This window comes from Aquila chrysaetos, chromosome 15 (assembly GCF_900496995.4).
Source record: "Aquila chrysaetos chrysaetos chromosome 15, bAquChr1.4, whole genome shotgun sequence".
NCBI lineage: Eukaryota > Metazoa > Chordata > Aves > Accipitriformes > Accipitridae > Aquila > Aquila chrysaetos.
In genome coordinates, this window is record NC_044018.1 from 20381052 (window position 1) to 20394386 (window position 13335).

The 13335-nt window shown below is 38.0% G+C and overlaps 1 protein-coding gene across 19 annotated transcripts in view; it reads left to right on the forward strand.

The window, feature by feature from the left end:
- MYT1L (myelin transcription factor 1 like) overlaps positions 1-13335 on the forward strand; it is a 312013-nt gene that overhangs the window by 204273 nt on the left and 94405 nt on the right. For 14 of the 19 annotated variants that reach the window (XM_030037591.2, XM_030037592.2, XM_030037606.2 and 11 more), the window contains one exon: positions 1788-2161. In XM_030037591.2, coding sequence (XP_029893451.1) covers positions 1788-2161 — 374 coding nt within the window. Of the gene's footprint in view, positions 1-1787; positions 2187-13335 lie in introns of those variants that run through there. The other 5 variants (XM_030037595.2, XM_030037603.2, XM_030037602.2 and 2 more) reach the window with 2 other exon arrangements.

Genomic DNA, 13335 nt, shown 5'->3' on the forward strand with positions numbered 1-13335 from the left:
AAGAAAGAAAAAGAAGAAAATAGGGCAGCTAAACAGTAGGCTCCAGGTCTGGTGGCCTGTTTCCCAGGTTTCTGAAAGACATGGATTTTATTTTAACTCTCTCGGACTATGAAGTCTATAGTACATGAGGTATATATAACCTATATGATGGATATAGTTGAAGAGCAGAAGAAAGCCAGTGCAAGCCAGTATTTTAAAGGTTTTATACCAAAACCCCATGCAGTGGTAGCTTTACAAAGTATAAATCCAAGCACAAACAAAACCAAATTCAGGATTGTGGAGAAACTGGTACAAACTAATCACGAAAGAGTTTACAAAAGCTGAGTCAGGGTTAACTAACACAACTGATTTTCTTGGAAAAGTGACATATTCCCAAGTCCTTAGTGCTGGACCCAACCCTTAAAATATACAAATGCTTGTTTCTGTTAGTTGCTGATGTGTCCTCAATTTTAATTCTATGAGCAAAGGCACTGAGAAGAGATAAATAAAGTGAAAAACTAAAGTCAAATTCACAACTTTACTTGAATAGCTGAGTTGCAAATAGTTATTTAATGAGATTTATAAAAGCATCAAAGCCGATCAGGCAGCTAACTGACATTGATTTCCATTCCCACTTATGCACTTTCCAGGGGGGCCCGAATCCCAAGTGATGTCTTAGATTCTCACAAACTTTATAAAATGTTGTATAGAAAAGCATAAGGCTGTGAAAAAAAGATAAAAGATGACCAAAAATGGCAATGACAATTTCTTTCTACCTTTGACCAATAATTTGTATCTAAAAAGTCATGCAGTTGTACTTGGATGCCAAATACAAAAATTAAACAACAGTTTAAAACAACAGTTTTGAACTGAAAGAGGGCGGATTTAGATTAGATGTAAGGCAGAAGTTCTTCCCTGTGAGGGTGGTGAGGCACTGGGACAGGTTGCCCAGAGAAGTTTTGGATGCCCCATCCCTGGCAGTGTTCAAGGCCAGGTTGGATGGGGCTTGGAGCAACCTGGGCTAGTGGAAGGTGTCCCTGCCCATGGCAGGGGGGTTGGAACTAGATGACCTTTAAAGGTCCTTTCCAACCCAAACCATTCTATGATTTTATGATTTTGTTTATTGTTTGATTTTTTCCCAATGTGAGAACACTTCCAACACTGGCCATGAAAACTGTTCGTTTTGGTTGTGTTGGGGAGCTTGCTTTCCCATTTATCCAGCATTGTAGCATATAATGGAGCATAGCAGTGGAGAATTTAAGAGAAATTCATCATTTATAATAATAACAACAAACAACAGCGTTAAGAATGTGGTTGTATTTTCATTATTTAAATAGCATAGAAACATATCTTAATTGTACACCATCAAAACCTTACTGAATATTACAAAATTATGAAGCATTGCTTTATTCCTGATTGTTGTACTGATAGCTAACAGGTAGGATAAGAGTGCCGTTTTCTTAACTATATTCAACTGCCTTAGAAAAGACTGTAACATGCAGAATAGAGTAAGGAACGAGAAAGAAAAACGCACATTTGTATCAGTTCTGGAACTGTTAATGCTGGCATGTACGTGTGATGCTTTCAGACAAATAATAGTTGTTTGCAATTTCACAGGTTTTGTAAGTGTCCTCCCCCTTGGTCATTATTGCCTAAGCAGTATTTTAGTTTGAAAACATGCATTTTGAGAACACCAACTAATCATGGTGTAGAATTAGAATATATGACTAAATGACATGAGTTATACAATCTGACCTACAGAAATCTGCAGGGTAGTGTAATAACTTGCATCTTTTATTTTTGCACAGTGTTTATGGCTGTCCTTTGGCAAAAAAAAGAAAAACACAAGATAAGCAACCCCAAGAACCAGCCCCCAAAAGAAAACCCTTTGTGGTTAAAGCAGACAACTCTTCGGTAGATGAGTGCTATGAAACTGATGGAACAGAGGAGATGGATGAAAAGGAAGAGGAAGAAGAGGAAGAGGATGAAGAAGAGGAGGAATATTCTGATGATAATGAGGAGCAAGGTGACGAGGAGGAGGATGATGAGGAGATAGATCGAGAAGAAGAAGAGGAGATTGAAGAGGAAGAAGAGGAGGATGAAGAGGAAGGTGAAGATGTGGAGGATGAAGAGGAGGAGGAGGAAGAGGAGGAGGAAGAAGAGGAGGAGGAGGAAGAACGTGGTAATAATCAGAGTATTAGTAAAAAGTAAACAATGTGTGTTTTCTGGGTTAATCTTCTAGTGTGGTGTGTGAGGATTTAGCTGTGCGGTTCTCATTAAACCTAATAGAAGTCATGCAGTTAAATCTCTCTGCTCCACACTGAAAATATACCCCACTGTGTCCTCTTAACATTTATTTTAATAAGTCTGTCTTCCAAATATTTTTTAATACACCAGCACTCACATTTCAAACAAGGAGGGTGGAGGTGTATTTGTGCTAAAAATGCTTGCATATAATGTAATCCTAGTAGTGGATTAATGCATGCAGTTACCAGGAGAATATTCACGAAGGTACAAGCAAAGCATCAGCTACAGCTGGGTGCCTGTACTGATCATTTGCAAGTGTATTTGCTGGATCTGCTTATATAATGTCAGTGGTTGCCCACATAAATGCTGTCATAAGTTTGCAGATAATTTTTGTGAGCAAAAATGGGCCTCTTCCCTTTGAAAATTTTGCCCCATGCTTCCCCCTTTCCCAAGAAACTATTCAGAATGAACTATTATAATATACTTTGGTTCTTTGAGACTTGAATGCTGTGTACTTTAGTTGATTCTATTAAAAATACAGTGAGAGGTTTACATAGATAAAGTCCTTCTAAAATTCATGTATTTTCGTTATCATACCACGGCATAAATGCCATTTAGACATACAGGTCACTGGTAGTAACCAAATGAATGTAGTAGCAATGTGATTAACCTATTCACCTTTCTCTTTTTTGGGATATTGGACTCTATATTACCAGTATTTTCAAAATATGTAATCAGTGTCCGTTTACTCAGGAGTCCATATGCTGATGACAGACAACATAATGCACTGGGGTGAAATGAAAGAATCATGCAAAAATTAATGAGCTATCTAAAAAGTATTTTGTTCCCATTTCCAGGGAACACGTTTTTGGTTGGGTAGATTCACCTTTCTAACCAATAAAAATATAAGAAAAGCTTTCAGCACTCCTCAGTTGGATTCCTCTTAGGAACCAGGTATGAAAGTTGTATGACTTTTGTTTCAGCATTCTGTAAGGTCAGATCTTAAATCTTATAGAAAGACTTTGGACGTATTCTTTCCATTTGGGCAAGATGGTGGCCAGCTGGGTGACTATAAGCATTTTCTCAGATATCTGAATCTGTAGCATTTCCTCAATTGCTTAAATTTGCCAACAAAATTGGTAGAGCATATATGGCCAATCTTAAAAGTTAGATGAGTTTGATGCAACAGGGAAGCCATTTGCTTTTGCAGGGAACTCTGCTGTTTCAGAACCTGGAAGAGAAGCTGTGTTAGATGAGGCTGATGTGCAACTGCTATTGCTATCCTGATGGGCAAGCGCAGGATGTCTAGCAGTTTATTTAAGAGATAATGGTGACTTAGTTTGTTGGTGCTTAGGTTATGGTGCAACTGCTGCTGTGATTTCAGCTGACGTGAAAAACTTTGAATCTACACTATCAAAAATGATAAAAGGAAAAAAAACCTAAGCAAAACTCAAGAGCTCAAGAAAATTGCTTCTGGCAAGCCAGCAGGCTTGATACTCAGTTTACTTTTACTATCATAATGAAACACAGTGGTTTACTTATTCCAACACAGTTACACAAGCAGTTAGCGGTCCTAATCAATCTACAGAGGCTGACATTGCTTTTTGACTGCTTTCCTTCCATATATAGTAGGCTGTGGTTAAGAACTGCAAAAATTTTACAGAGGTACCTGTATTAGCTGCTCTGCATATTACATGGAATTTAAACTTACGTAGGTCAAGTTTTTCTTAGGATCCCATGCTATTCCAGTAATAATACATATGTACATTAATAAATATATGTATGTTCTATGTCAAATACTAGTCATTAAGAAAAAATACTCATAAAATGGGAACAGTGATAATAGAATTTTATAAGGAAAGTATTTCATGATCTTTTGAGAATCAACATAGTAATCGCTATGCAACAATCCCAGTGAGAGCCCAGCTGATTTACAAGTTAGAGTTACTAGCAATCAGTGAGGAAGGTGGTATGGAGTTCCTTATGTCTACGCCAAGGAGAGGAGAGTGATAACAGTTTGTTCTTGGTGAGGTCTAGAAGCTAATCAATAAATCAGATATTTTTAGACAGTTTATTTTCTATTGATTTTGATAGGGATCCTGATGTTTCACTTTCTTCTGCTCATAACATAAGCAACTCTGATGGAATTTGGACTGTTGATTTTCCAGGGGAACAAAATGCAAAGTTAGGGGTTCTAAAACTACATGGTCTGAATATGGTACTTGCCTTTATCTATTGGCTATATAAGAAAATTAGGTCTGTCAGCTCTGAATTTAGTTGTCTCAATCACTCGCTGCTCACTACAATGTAGATATCGTAGTAAACCACCATCAACCTTTTAAGTCACCTTAGCAGGAAGTCTGCTTAGTGTTCCTATCCCCCAAGTTTCTGTCACTTGTGCTGTAGATTAGAGCAGTTCAGAAAATTTCCATAAGTAACTATAGTCTAGGTGGACAAATAGTTAAAATCTTAAGTATCGGTGATAGAAGAATTCCATCAGCAAGTATAGGACTACAGAGGCAGCAGTTGGTGGGAGGAAGGGAAGAGAGGAGGAAGGTAAGGTATTTTACTGTTTCTTAGATCAAATTCAGTGTTCTGTTAGAAAAGGGTAAATCCTGGGAAGCTCAGGTACCTCACTGTCATCTCATTGCCTGTACTTTTTGTTAAAAGAAAGTGAATTGTGGATGGAATTCTCAGAGGATACAGATAATATACAGGTAATATAAGTATACAGTTCTTACTGAAAATACTTGGACATTCACTGAAAACATCTCGGCCTTCTTGAAATCACATCTTTCTAGCTTCGTCATTGATAAACTGAAGGACTTGGAAAATACAGATGTATCCTAAAGAAACACTCTTAAAAATCTCAAAATACCAATTTAAAATAAAAAGAGAAAACCACTAAACTTTTTTTAGATGAGTCCCAAATTCCGTGCTCGTATTTCTGTATGCAATCCGTTGATCCAAAACTAATGCTTAAAATTCCCCAGCAGTGGCCGGCATATCCTCTTTAAATTTCCATTAAATGTACTGAATCTCTTTGAAGAACAGATATCTCTCCATCTATCTGTGGGTAGACTTGAGAAGCCCTTATGTTCAGCACCACTACTAAAGGAAAGATGAATATTTCCAATTTCCCTTATACCCCAGAAAGAAAGAGCAGGTAGATGACCTGTGTTACAATAACCTAACCTGTAAATTGCAGTACAAATGGGAAGGAGTAAGAGAAGAGGCTGGTTTTGGAGTGCCCCTTCTCTGTGATGGCAACTGCCGAGGACCTTTGCATTGAAATCTGAAGGGTGCATTTGATTTGCAAGGCAAACTGAAATACTTTCTCCTGAGAAGAGCTCGCTTCAGGTAGTTGAGTCCCAAAGACTGTTTCACAAAGCTTTTCTATTACAGAAAGAAATCTCTGTTGGAGGAGCTCCTGGAACAGATGTTCCAAGGCACCATTCAGCCCATATCACATGAAGACATTCAAGATGGCTTGTACTCTAGGTGTTTCTTAATCTGCCAGGGGCGGGAGGAGTCAGGCTGATTCTAGACCTAAGGAAATTTGATACATCAATCAAATCCATTACACAGATGATGCTACAAAAACTATTGCAGTTTCCCAAGAGGTGATTTATTAGGACGTATAAATCTTTTAGAAACTCCCTTACATTTTCTATTAAACTCAAGGTAGCTGGCCTATACAATATACCAATATGTGGTTCTGCACCTAATTTTTCAGGTGGAATATACTGCAAAAATAGCTGTAAAACATAGATAGCAGTGTATATTCAAAGGAGACATAATACAGTTTTTTAAAATAAATAAAAGCTAGCACACAGATGTAGAGATAGATGTTCTACCTGTTTTCGCATTTCTTTAAATTGTAGGATTGTTTTTAAAAATCTGGTAATATGTTTGGTTTTTTTCCTTCACTTGCATGAACTTGACACAGACACATAGGCCGTCACAATTTGAAATCCACCTATTAGCTCTATTAAGATTGTTAGTGCCCTCCACTGTCTTCCTGATCCCCTCATCAGATTGCCTCTGAAGCACTTACGTCCTCTAAGCAAGAGGAGACACAAACACCAATGTAAAGATGAAAGAAGCACATGTGCTGAGGAAGCTGTGGTAGCACACAGCTTTCCAGCTGTGCTTGCCGCTGGAGACACTCTGCATCTTGATAAAATTAAGATGACATATCTGTATTAGCAAGGTCGCCTGTCCAGCCTGCTGACCACTAATCACATTCATTTGTTTAAACTATTAGCAGGAAAGTGGTCATCTATTTGGTGAACACAGTAGGTGTTCAGTATTAATCAGAGCAGAGAGCTAGACTCACGTGTACCTCACAGGCAAAACGCCTAATAGAAGAAAATTATAGCTTTAAATTAAGAGGCCAGAAAGCATAATTTCACTGCTTAGGACAACGTACATGGAAAGAAGTGCATTTTCCAGGGCCAAAGAAGACTAAATAAATACCTGACGGTTTCACAAGGTGAAACAGATCTTAACCCTTTGCTGATAAACTCTATTGCTGTTTTATTTCACCTCCTTCATAAAAGAAGATACCCTGTGCTGAGGGTATCTCACCAATAACATTCTGAAGAACAGAAAAAAATAAATAGAGTTGCAGCTGGAAGACATTTATCCTGGCCATTGCATTGGTTTCCTCTGGATAAGAAGTTAAAGTTGCCTTTCTGGTCTAGTTACAAAGTGCTCAAGCCTAGGAGTGGTTGCGTCAAACCACAGCATAAGAACTTTTATTGATACCTTCTTTCTGCATTGAAGATGCAAGCATGGATTAAAACACGTTCTGCTTTGTAGCTGTTTGTATTATTTCATATAGAGACATTCAGACTAAACATTTTCTCTGAAAATTTTTGTTGGAAATAATGCAATTAAAAGATTTGGAACAGTTAGTTCAGGGCTGGAAACCTCAAAGTTGTGGAGTAGGGTGGGGAAACAGCTAGCCAGTGAATACCCTCTGGATACTTCTAGTTCTTGTGGAAAAAGTTCAGATCTATTTATTGCAATTGTTCTGTGTTTGTGGTTGGTTGGATGGTTGGTGGATTGCTTAAACACGACTGCAGTGTTTAGTAAACTTTTGCTTGCTGCTGTGTTCCATGTTCAAGGTGTTTACTGTTTGCTGCTCATAGACAGTGTAATTTGTTAAGAGCATTATTTAAACATTATTTTTTAATTCTCTGAAGTGAGATTGGGCCTGATACTGAGCTTGTTTACATCAGGACAAATCAAGAATAACTTTATGTCAGTAGAGTTACATTTACATGAGGTGGTGTTGCACGTGTCATACCTAACTTTTCCTCCCCTCAAAGAACTATTTTAAAAGATTTCTTTCTATGTGAATGTTTAACTCAGAAGCTCAGTAAACTTTCCACGCTGTGTCTAGAAACTTACGTGTAACTTCAAGCAGTTAGTAGCCCTCTTCACTTTAACTTCCATGTTTGAAGTTAGGAATGTACTTAAGTATCCTTCTGATATAGAGGTTTGCATATTTAGCTCCTTTTCTTCAAATAAAAGGCCTTAAATGATGATGTGAAATATCTGATACTTCAAGAGCAAATAATTCAATTATAGCTTTATGCAGTGTAAAGAAATTATTCACCTTTGATGAGACAGATTATAGATCTCTGCCATACACAACTTTTGTTGACATAAGCAGAAATTCTGTAGAGGACATTGGGATGCTTAAGGAGTTCAGGATCTGAACTGAAGGCCTTCGTAAGAGCATCATGGAACACATTCAGCACCACATCTGATTTAATGCTGCTTCATTCTGAATCTATTTTACATGGCATGGGGTTGCTTGCTTGTATTTTTAATTCACTAACCCTTTCCTTCAGAGCTAGCTGAACATGAGATGTCGGGCCCATTGTAATGTCAAATTGTTTCAGGGCTTCTGTGTGACCGAACCTTTCTCTAGTCTTGCCAGAGTGCTAGGTCTGGAAAGGAACCGTATATCTCAGCAGTGCTGCTTTGGATTCTCGCAGATTGCAATCCTCAAGAAGAGGCTGTGTAGAGCTTGCCTTTTCTGTATTGCCATTGCATCCTTCTGTCTGCAAATAATTGCTGAGTGTATCCTTGATTTTGTCTCTTTCATTTTTTGTCTGGCAAGATCATATAGTAAAATTAGTTCTTTCTGGAATAAGACGGATTGGAGAAGAAATTCAGAGCGAAAGTGCTGTAGCCTTAGAACTGTATTCCTAATCTCACTCGGACTCTCTGTAGCCTGCTCATTACCAACGATCTCCTGGTTTTGGCACAACTGTGCCAAGAAGCTGGTTGCTTATGTGTTATAGTGCTTTAAAGAACCGATAGTGAACTCAATTATACAGCAGCTCTTTGCATCGATATTTGCAAACATAGTGACCTAATGTTGTTGTAGAAAGTCTCAGTCTCACATCTGGGATATGGCACTTTTGGAAACATATTCACAGGTTGTTCAAAACCAAACTCTTCATGTTCTCTCTTTGAATTCCTTTGCCCTTCACAGTGCTACTTCAAAGGTTGCATTGTCCACACTGTACTGCAGCTTACATGGTGACCACGGACTCTGTATGAATCCTTCTTGACGCTACAGAAGTAATGATTCTTAAAAATAAGTTTTGCTTGGTCAGTGTTAGAAGTTCCTATTTTTCCTCTTCTGTTTAGGGTGCAGCTCTAAGGACAAATTTTGATCACCCTATTCATTCACAGTTCCCACTGGGCTTACAATATTTGTCCTAAAAGAGTGAACACACATGGCAGCTTTTCACCCTGAAAAGCAGAGAACCTTATTTGGTAGCTGTAGGAGTTAATTTTCCACTATTACAGTTCCTCCAGGAGATAATAAATGAAATAAAATTCCAGACTGGATTGATCATTTCTTCTGATCCATATCTATTCTCATGAATCAAATCTGCAGTTCTGGCAAATGCCTCAAGTCACAGAAATTTTGTTTAACTGAAATATATAAACAACACTAAGAAAGCATTCTTTTCAGACAAAGGCATTGATGTATAATGAACATATGTACGTAATCCTAAATACTTTTTATTATGGAAGCATTTCCTCCTCATTTTACAGGTTTCAGAACAATTCAGTTTTGTTCTTTTGTCACCTTTATCACATATGACATAGTCCTTTTATACCATAAGAGATATTTTCCCTTCTGTAAATTAATGTATGTTACAGAGAGACGTTTTTTTGAGAGCAGACTGTGGGAGCTACAGTTAGCGAGCTGGACAGCAAGGAAAGCCAAGTCATTTAGCAGAAGACAGAAAGGACTAACGCTAGGAAAGAAACTACCTCAAGAAGTTTGGTAAAGGATGTTAAATTAGGAAAGGCCACTGATGTGGTTATGGACTCAAGCTGGTTTTGGTCACTGTTGTTGAAATCCTCAAGAATTATTTGGCACATAAAGGCTTCATGCAGAAAGTACTGAAAATAGTCAGTCACTAACATTAAGCGTGTCAAGTATCTATAACACCACACTTGGTTTTTTTAATGTTTTTTTTTCCAAGGAATCCATGGCAGATATTATATGCTCTATGCAGTAAAGATTACTGCTTTAGCAAAAATTTGCGGTGGCTTTGTAAGAGAAAGTTTTGCCAGTTAACAGGATTGACAGCTCAAGATTTAATGGGCGTTTATTAGGTGAGATCACCAGATAGTTCTTTCATCCCAAAAGCTTAATTTTGCAGGCTATACTATTAATAGGAAGAGTAAGTAATAGTATTGCTGTGACACTGAAGGAATGCCACGGAAAAGCTGAAATTACAATTATAAAACAAACAAAGCAAGCAGGCATTTTCTTCCTTGTATTCTGTAGACATGGATTACTGATTACTGACGGTAACAAGAGAAAGGTCTGTGTGGCATGAGTACTTCCAGTCACCTAACACAGGAGTGTTTGCAAAGCTGCTCAGGCCCACGTCAGGCTAGGGTTAGATCTTTACATTTTCCAAAGCATATGTGGTGAGATTCCTTACTTATCATATACACTTTTAAGGCATGTTATGCAACTGCTTTTCTTCTGGTTTCTATTGTATCAAATCTATTGTTTCATGAACTGCCTCAACTTATTACAGAAGTTCTATATAAAGAAGATGCATCTGCTAAACAGTTTCTTGGACACCCTGTAAAGCACTGGACTGAAGTTTTTACAGAAGACTGTCTTTTTATCATCTGCAATAGTTAAAACATCATTCAACGTTAAAGGCTGGCATCCAGTGGAAAGTTAAAAATTGTTTCTTTTTCTATTGCAATACGTTGAGTAAAACTTTGCCCTCAGATCATTAAGCGCAAAATATATTTTAAAAAGTAACAGCGGAAATACAGAATGACAGATAATTATTACCAGACATTTAGGAATAGGGCTGGAGCCGGACTTACGAAAAGTATACTAATGTTTATATTAGAGTGTGTTTTTTTTCTAATGAGAGCAGTCCATGGATGTCCTTCTCTGAAAATACAGCCAGAAAGGGCAACTTTTAAGTGAATAGAAACAGGAATCCTTTCCTGGCAGCCAAGGATCCTCCTACATTTGATGGAGTGAGATAAATGTTTCAGAGTAGAATGAAATGGAAATTCTGCCCCTACCTGTAGCTCAGGTACCTGAGTTTAGTGTGAGAGGTGATGGAGGAGTTCAGTGCCACATGTTCTTCTTTCCTAACGCAGAAGGTTAGAAGCTAGACCAGAGACTGCTTTGCATAAGCAGTGCTCTTACACATTCTGCTGAAGCTCTGTCACCCCAGAAAAAAAATTCAAGAACTGCAGTAGACCAAAGGGGGTCATTCTTCTGGGAAAGCGGGACATGCTGGGTTTCTGTCTTTGCTCCAAGGACACTCTCACCATCTTTTGAATTGACTGCTTAGTATTAGGTTAAAAATCAGTCCTGGGAGCAGGGATCAGACACTACATTTCTTTCTCTTAGGCAAGTCCCCTTGTATGATATGTACAATAAAGACAGTATATTTTTGCATGATACAAATAACATGGAAAAAAAAAATGTACGGGTCTTACACTACTCTTGTGTTTTCTGCTTCCTAGTGGAGCTTGCATCCAGTCTAGCTTTTATTGTGGTGACTAGCAAACTTTTTTGGGAGATGTGGTATTGAATCCACTCAAACTGGGAGAGCTTTTACTCTTAGTCTTCCAATTTTTTACCAAGTGACCTACTAAACAATGTATTTTACTTGGGAGATGGGTAGGTGGGGGTGAGCAGGGGAAATGAAGGAGGAACAGGCAGTTCTTCCCTAGGCTACAAATTATAGCAAGGCAGTCAAAGCAACACTTTATGGGAAGCCTTTTCCTTTCAGGTGTGTATTAGAGCATACCTATTGGATTGGGTCTTTCTGGGAACTTACGTATGAAAACACCCAGTGTCTAGAATCCTTCAAGGCTTAAATGGCAGATAGGTGGAGAGCTACTTAAGGCTGGAGCTGTTTCGGCACGCGTGGAAGCAGAGCTTTGAACGGTTGATCAGTGTTAGAGTGAAGATGTCTCCCAGGTTTAAGCCACAAGTGAGCATAGGTGTAGTTGTATCACCAAGAGAAGTAGAAATATGACGGTTCCTTTTTATACAACATGCCACAGGAGAAGTCCAATCTGAAAGTGATGTAGAAATTGCTGCTGCTATTCGTAAGATTATTTTTTTTAAGTGATTCATGTTGAAATGTCCATTAAAGATAAGTACGAGTTTAAGAACGAATTCAATTCAGTGGCTGGAGGGTCTTCTGACACAGAAGTGGAAAGAATAAGTTCCAAGTGTAAAAGGGGGTACAGGACTTATGCAGGAAAAAAAAAAAGAACGCAGAAAGACATAAAGAAATGATTAGGAGGTCAGCATGGGAGTACTGCAGAAAGCAAGTGAAATATGCTGTTAGGATTCCTTCCGGGACAGCAGGAAATGACAAAGTCATGAAAGCTGCAGTCTAGAATCTACATTATGCAGAATCTTTAAAATAACAATAAAAAGGCTTGAAGAAAGAAGGGTAATTTTATAGTACAGCTGGTCAGGATCAGGGCTAGACAAAATACCCAGACCACAGGGAACACAGCACAGTACAGTTCTTTTCTGTTGTTATATTCTCCCCTCCCTAGTATGTAAGCATTTTCCTACAGTTCATAATGTGATGTAACTTACTGTGTCTTTATACCATACTGATAGAATTTTATATCATTGTCATTAGTAGAATCAGAACTAGACGGATGCAGAGCACTTTTAAAAACCCAACCAGTAAGTGTAGACTCCCTGAGAGTTTTTATAATACGGAAAACCAGGATTATTAAACTTGACTTGATCTGTGCAAAAGGTACAAAGAGCGATGAGCCAAAATTACTAACTATTTAGAAATGCATAACTAAAAGTAATAGCAGTGTATTCCTAAAAGCAAGAATAACTGTCCTGTGGCAACTGTGTGTTTTGCTTGAAATCCAGAAATTGCACATCACTGAGAAGATAGGCAGTGTGGAAATAATGTACGCAGTTTATCTGAGTTTTAGGAATGGATTTGATGCAGTTCCATTTAATAAGTTCATTTTGAAATCATAAAACATAATGCAGCACCAGATACAAAGGGACAGAGGGGAAAAGTTCATGTTGGATAGGTTAATTCCATTGGCTTTTTAGTAACTCAGATACTTCAGTGTGCAGAAATTTAAGTTAATGAGACAAGAGCCTAAAAATAATCATACAAGGTAAAATTGAAAGTGAACAATATGTTAGGATGATGTGAGTATGAATCACCTGATGAATACTTGAAGAAAAAAATAAAAACAAAAATAATTTCAGGCAGAAGTACAGGTATTGACTTTATCTCATGTACATTACTTTCACCAGTGAACTCCAGCAAAACAAGTTCTGAGCTGAACCATCATGAGACCAGACTCAGACTCAGGTTTTAGTTTTGTACAGTGTAAGAAAGATTATCTCTGTATCTACATGTGTGTGTGCATGTATTTTGGAAAACTGGCTATTGTGGTTACTGTCTGACTGATCCACTTTGTAGTTTGTTGTTCCTGTGAGGCCAGTTGGAGGAAGAGTTTCAGCAGAGATGTCGTGCACTGAGACTGTGCCGCTGTAGTCAATTTAGGTACTGTGAGGCT